General features: G+C 40.6%; 1 protein-coding gene across 1 annotated transcript; it reads right to left on the bottom strand.

Annotated features, from left to right (window-relative positions):
* Positions 1–1,391: 1,391 nt before the first annotated feature.
* Positions 1,392–6,094, bottom strand: LOC125482370 (muscle, skeletal receptor tyrosine protein kinase-like). The gene is made up of 3 exons (XM_048594442.1): positions 5,932–6,094; positions 3,868–4,065; positions 1,392–3,060 (listed from the first exon to the last, which is right to left on the bottom strand). Exons 1-3 carry the CDS (start codon positions 6,036–6,038, stop codon positions 2,967–2,969), a joined length of 399 nt encoding a protein of 132 aa, XP_048450399.1. The 5' UTR covers positions 6,039–6,094; the 3' UTR covers positions 1,392–2,966.
* Between the last annotated feature and the right edge of the window lie 1,152 nt (positions 6,095–7,246).

Below are 7,246 nucleotides of genomic sequence, written 5' to 3'. Positions count from 1 at the left end.
TCCAAAACTCTGAGCTCTATCACCTAGAAGAACAAGAACAGCAGATGCATGCAGACAGCTGCACTTGCAGCTTCCTCTCCAAGCCACTCAATATCTTGACTTGGAAATACATTGCTGTTCCTTCAGTGTCACTGGGTCAAAAACCTGGAGTTTGCTCCTTAACAGCATTATGTGAGGACTTAGCCCTCCCATGATTTGTAGTCAAGAAGACAACTCATCACTGCCTTCTCAAGGCCAAATAGGGATGCGCAATACACGCTGGCCCAGCCAGCAAATCTAATGAATAAATACAAGAAGTGGAGCATAAATGGTGAGAAATTAAATGTCTTCCTAAATATTATAAATATTGGATCAACTATAATGAAAGAAGATCATAAGTAAACATTGCACTGTGACATCTCTCGAAGTGGCACAGTAGCTGAAAGTAGGGTATGACAGACAGAATAGATTCCTTTCCTGTAGAGCTACGCACACCACTGAGGTCATAATGTCTTGTTTTGTAATGCAAACCCATTGTTGCACTCAGTGACTTCACTGGCAACCTGCTCCTGGAAGATGGGTCTTTGCTTAAGGACATTTGACTAATGTTGATTGGACATAACCGATAGCCAATCTAATTATTTTGTTAGTGACATAGCAATTTAATTCATAGTTATTTAAGGGGAGTCCAGTTCGGTGGGGCATTGCTCCATTTAATAAGACATGAGGAAGTATTGATTTTTATGTGTTTTTTTAACACACTCCTCATTTCTGAACCAGCAGATCCTGCATTCAAGTCTCACTTCAGATACTTGAGCACAAATTCTCAACTGACAGACTGATTACTTCCACCCTGCTTTTACATGAGTCATTAATCTGAAATCCTCTCTCGGGCAGATATAGAAGTTCCTATGGCCACTGTTTCAAAGCAGCGCAGAGGCGCTCTCCCTGGTCTCCTGAATGATATTTATCACTCAACCAACATCACAAAAAAAACGATAATCTGATATTGCTATTGCTGTTTGTTGGAGCTTGCTGCATGCATACTGGCTGCTGCATTGCCAACATTACAGTGGTGACTACACTTCAAAAGTATTGAATTGGCTGTAAAGTATTGTATGAACAATCCTCACCACTGTCCACTATGTTGCATGTGGCTGTCTGTAATATTGTTCCTATGGGGTAGATTTTCTGCCACCATCTACAGGGTAGGGATCTACCGGGCCCACTTGTCCAGTATGTTAAAGTATAAACACTTGCTAATTTAACGAGAAGAGGCGCTCTGATCCTAAGACAAAATGTAATTTATTGCATGATAGCAATTAGGCACAACTTACGCTGATATGACAGACATTGTTACAGAGACTATGAGGTGAACCTGAATGGAAAGTTTTACGCCTTAAACATCCTGAGTTGCTCTTCCACCAGGTCAATATGATATTAACTGAGCAGGTGTTGTTTAAGGCAATCGTCAGGATTAACCATTTCAGATCCTTATACTTTCATATAACATCTCCCCTATGGATTTTTCTATTATTAATGTGCATTTGTGCATATCATCACACTTACAACTGCACCATCTCCCCAAATGACACAAGTCCTTGAGTTCACAAATTAAGGCAGTCTGGAATTTACACAATTCTACTGGCATGTGTTCTCTTTGGACTTGGAAGACTGCTGGGTTGAAGCCTCTTGGCTTTGATTCTGTTTGTGAGTGCGTGAGGTCTGAAAGTCCCTTTGGTTATGAAATTCCTCATTGGGTTCATCCCAATAAAGCAACAGCGGGTGATTAATCTGCAATGAGATAAGGTTCCTGCAGTTCCTTTAGCTGGACAAGCAATATAGGATTGTTGGTAGTCTGCAGCTCCTTGAATGACCATACCTTTCTTGTTAACATTCTGTATCCAGACCTGTTGTCCTTGTCCAATTGCATCAACCATACCCCACATCAAGTTTATTCTAGTGCATGACCTGTTGTGCCGTTCCTTCGAACATACATGTTGATCCTGTGGGTGCAAATGTGGAGTCACGACCTTGATAGGGTAGGAAGCTAAATCTTCAGCCTCCTGCCTATCCAAAATTCTGATTTTGACAGACCTCATTGGAGGGAGGTGGATTGGTAATTTAGCAATGCAGTACAAAAGTCAGCATTTTTTAAGTGTCCGACCCATACTTGGTGTCCCCATTCAATTGTCAGTATCTTGTTCAAATCCAGAATTGGCTGCAAGCTAGTTGAAGTACACATTAACAAGCCTCGGTCTATTGCCTGATATGACCACATCAGGGATATCATGTGTTGCAAACCCCTCCTGTAAGACCTTGACAACCACATCTGTACGCCCCTCCAGTCACAATGAAAAACAGCCTAAACCAATAAGGTTAGACTTCCATCAAAAAAGAATAGGCCTGTGTCCACACACTCTCATGATCTGACGATGAATGCAGTGGGTATCAGTGGGTCTTATTGTTCTGTTTTCTCAGCTAAACTGCAAGGCCAACTTCTTCAGCTAAAATGGAGGATTTCCACCTTTCAAGAGTGAAATAAAGGAATCTCACATTTTTCATAGCTCCTTAGCTAAGTCCTGCTATTTGTAAATTAATTGTTCCCATTTCCTTAATGGGTTTGCTGAATGAGATCTATTGCCTGCAGCTTCAATAATAAGACCTAGTTTAACTTTTTCTGATTGGTTTCTGCAGTCTGTGCTCTTATAATGATCCAAGTTACTTTCTTGGTTTTCCTTGTTAAATCTTGCCGTGGGGTTTCTTCTGTAGGGTTCTTGAATGTTCATCTCTTCCTGGTGCTAACTGACTGCATGAGCAGGATCCTTAAAGCTGTATCTAAAGAAATCTTTGGACTTCCATTGCTGCCAGCATGCAGTATAAGGCAACTAAACAGAATTGGCATTGCTGCTTACCACAAGCAACCTTCACTGCTGACTCCTATATTTTATGAAGCTGACTGTACTGTGGCTCATGATAGGGTAGGTTTATTTTCTCCACCTTCTTTTAGGCTTGAAATCCACAGTGCCTGCCTGGTCCAGAGTGCTAGAGGAAAACCATGCTTTCTGTTGAGAATAGGCTCTGTTTTAAATAAGATGTGGTTTATTGCATGTTATCATTTAAATGCAAGTTACACTGATATGATGGAAATGATTAGAGGTTATGAAGGATCTGTATGGTAGTTCTTACTCATTCAAGATCCTAAGCTTTTCTCCAACCAGGTCTATATCACATCATCATAATGGGTGGTGCTTAAGGCACTCCTCAGCATTAACCCTTTCAGACCATCATAACCTTATTCAACATAAAGTACATTGAGGTTATTAAAGGGGCAACAGAAACACTTCATTTCATTTTGTTGACATTAAGTGTTACGAAAGGACTTGCTTTTATGAGGCATTTTTCACAGTCCCTGCACGTCTCTAAGTACTTTATAAACCATGAATTTTCTTTAAGTATTGTCATTATCCAATGCTGGAAACATAGCAGCCAACTTACACTCAGCAAACCTCCCACAGATAACAATGTGGCGCTGACCAAATAATCTGTTTTTTGTGGAGTTAGTGGAGGGATAAATATTGGCGCAAGAAATCAGAAAGAAATCTCTTGCTGTCCTTCAGAATAGTGATGTGGGATCTTTATTATCCACTTGGACAATCAAACAGGACCTCCTTTTAACATCTCATCCAAAAGACAGCATCTCCAACAGTACAGCACTCCCTCTGTACTGCACTGAAATGTTGGCTTTAAGTTTCATAATGAAGCCCTGGAGTAGAAGATGAACCTGGAAATTTGTGATTTGGAGCCAAGGAAGCTAGAAATGAAGCTATCTTCCTGATAGTTGCCATATTTCTCTATACCTGTTCCAGAGATTGAAGGTTTGCTCACCTGGCCTGGAACACTCTTCCGAAAGCTCCCTCTCCAATATCCCTCACGTACTCGATATTATTTCTTGGATACTCAAGGCTCAGCAGTTTAGGGTTGAGAAGGAGAGGAAGACGCTGGTACATTGGGTTAGGATGAAGTCTGTCCAGTAGCAGCTCTGATGGAAGAGCTGCCAGGGTAGGTGTTTCAGTTCCTCTGTAGCTGGGAAACAGAAAAAAAGTGTGAAAATATATTTGATACTTTCTGGGCAAAAAGGATTTAGTGAAGAAGAATGCCATCCATGTGAGGTTGGTTCAATTCTCCAAGACTTTACAGCCCCTGCACCAGGTCAAGGCAATAATATTTTTCTGATATTGTTTTGTTCTTCATGAAAATATCACGTCATCAAGATAAACTGAATCATTCACTGAATCACCATTTAACCCATATTGCATCTACTGTCTCTCTGAAAACGTGCTGATTATTCTTAATCCCCTCCTCTTTCTCCATGGTCATATCTGATAGAGTACTACATTGTATCTAGTTCCAGCCATCATCCATTACAAAGGGTGCCAATATTGTGGAGCGGTTACAGAGAAGAGTTATCTGAATATTAGCTCTACTAATCCTTCCTTTTTAAGTATGTATCTAATTCCCTTTTGAAAGTCACGACTGAATATCATGCATCCTTCCAAGCAGTGCATCCCAGATCGTAACAACTCACTCAGCAAAATAAAAATTCTCCTCATTTCCCCTCTGGCTTTTATAGAGTCATTGAGTCATAGAGCACAGAAATAGATCCTTTGGTTCAACCAGTCCATGCTGACCATAATCACAAACTAAACTAGTCCTATCTTCCTGCGCTTGGTCCATATCCCTCCAAACATTTCCTATTCATGTACTTATCTAAATGTCTTTTAAACGTTGTAACTGTAACCACATCCACAACTTCCTCAGGAAGTTCATTCCACACACGAACCACTGGCTGTTTAAAAAATTGCCCCTCACGTCTTTTTTAAATCTTTCTCCTCTCAACTTAAAAATATGCCCTCTAGTCTTGAAATCCCACACAATCGAGAGAAGATACCTGACATTCACCTTATCTAAGACAACAAGGTGCAGAGCTGGATGAACACAGCAGGCCAAGCAGCATCACAGGAGCAGAAAGGCTGACGTTTCAGGCCTAGACCCTTATCTATACCCCTCATTATTTTATAAACCTCTATAAGGTCACCTCTCACTCTCCTACACTCCATTGAAAAAAGTCCTAACCAGTCTCTCCTTATAACTCCAACCCTCCATTCCCGGCAAAATCCTGGTAAATCTCTTCAGAACCCTCTCCAGCTTAATAATATCCTTCCTATAACAGGGAGACCAGAATTGTACACAGTACTTCAGGAGAAACCTCACCAACATCCTGTACAACCTCAACATAATGTCCCAACTCCTATTCTCAAAGGTCTGAGCAGTGAAGGCAAGCATGTTAAATGCCTTTTTAACCATCCTATCTATATGTGATGCAAATTTCAAAGAATTATGTATCTGAACCCCAAGGTCTCTCTGTTGTACAACACTGCCAAAGGCCCTACTTCTAATAGTATAAGTCTTGCTTTTGTTTGTTTTACCAAAATGCAATACCTGCTTTTATCCAAATTAAACTCCATTTGCCACTCTTCAGCCCATTTTTTAATTTTATTGCAATTTTATTTTATTATAAATTATCTGAAATCAAGGTGTTCTGGTTACTGACTCTCTTGCAGTTTTTCATTACCTACTTGATCGAAACACCACAAAATTTGCAACACCTCAATTTAAATCATGCCTAAGCTTCTCTGCTCTCCAAATTTTCCAGTCTGCCTGCTTCATTTCATTTCTTAATACCTGTTACCATTCAGATAAATCTCCTCTGTGCCCTCCCTAAGTCATTGATATCTTTTGTAATGTGCCTGGAATTGGATAGTATTCTAGCTGAACTCTGACTCGGGATTTGTATAAAATTAATGTAACTTCATTTCATTAGGGGTTACAAAATTAAGCACCAATCCCTATCACAGTGTGTAGGAAACAAAACAAGAAGACATTCTTCACCTTTTCCTGTTCTGCCATTCCTTTTGACGACGGTGACAAGTAAAGATTATAATTATCAAAAGAACAGAAGCTGCGATGCTTGAGATTATGGAAATGATGATGGTCATAGAATAGGTTGCAGAAGTGAGGGTGGGTGTGTCTAATGTTCCTGCTTTAGGCTCCACACCCGTTATTGAGGTAGCTGGAAGAGAAAAAGGTATTGAAAAATCCACATAACACAATATATTTCAACACTGTCCACGTTCAAACTTGAGATCGAACTAAATGCTACAGCATTAAACTGGACCCCAGTGCATATATAAGAAAAGTGCATCTCTTCATTAACTAGTGGTGACAGCTCCTCTGATGGCTCAGTGTGCCATACAAACAGGAAAGCTCTGCCCTGATTACTTTCTAGTGTGTTTCTGGACAGCTAGTGAGGACCAGAACAGGGTGGAGCACTGAGCCGATGAATAAACACTGCCTTGCATGTGAACAGAGAGACCACTCTGGAGCCAAACGCAAATTAGTGCCTTTAAAAAAGGATGGGAAGGAACAGAAAGCATTGACGCTTTAATATTGTGAGCATTTGTCATTTATAATTTCCTGGTATAAATTGAACGAGCTCAAGTGGCCAATTCAGAAGGACACCAGGCAATCCCTTAGGCCTGTTCCACCATTTGATTAGATTCTAGCTGATTTGCAACTTAATTCCATCTACCATTTGAGAGTTACAAGTTAGCCAGGAAGGAGCTAAAGAGAGAGCTAAGAAGAGCCAGGAGGGGACATGAGAAGTCTTTAGCAGGTAGGATCAAGGAAAACCCTAAAGCTTTCTATAGGTATGTCAGGAATAAAAGAATGACTAGAGTAAGATTGGGGCCGGTCAAGGACAGTAGTGGGAAGTTGTGCGTGGAGTCCGAAGAGATAAGAGAGGTGCTAAATGAATATTTTTCGTCAGTATTCACACAGGAAAAAGACAATGTAGTCGAGGAGAATACTGAGATACAGTCTATTAGACTAGACGGGATTGAGGTTCATAAGGAGGAGGTGTTAGCAATTCTGGAAGGTGTGAAAATAGATAAGTCCCCTGGGCCGGATGGGATTTATCCTAGGATTCTCTGGGAAGCTAGAGAGGAGATTGCAGAGCCTTTGGCTTTGATCTTTATGTCGTCATTGTCTACAGGAATAGTGCCAGAAGACTGGAGACTAGCAAATGTTGTCCCCTTGTTCAAGAAGGGGAGTAGAGACAACCCTGGTAATTATAGACCAGTGAGCCTTACTTCGGTTGTGGGTAAAGTGTTGGAAAGGATTATAAGAGATAGGATTTATAATCATC

Source organism: Rhincodon typus, unplaced genomic scaffold (genome assembly GCF_021869965.1).
Source record: "Rhincodon typus isolate 14 unplaced genomic scaffold, sRhiTyp1.1 hic_rhity00009439, whole genome shotgun sequence".
NCBI classification, from domain to species: Eukaryota; Metazoa; Chordata; class Chondrichthyes; order Orectolobiformes; family Rhincodontidae; genus Rhincodon; species Rhincodon typus.
The sequence above is the reverse complement of the archived record's forward strand: the minus strand, read 5'-3'. Positions and strand labels throughout refer to the sequence as shown.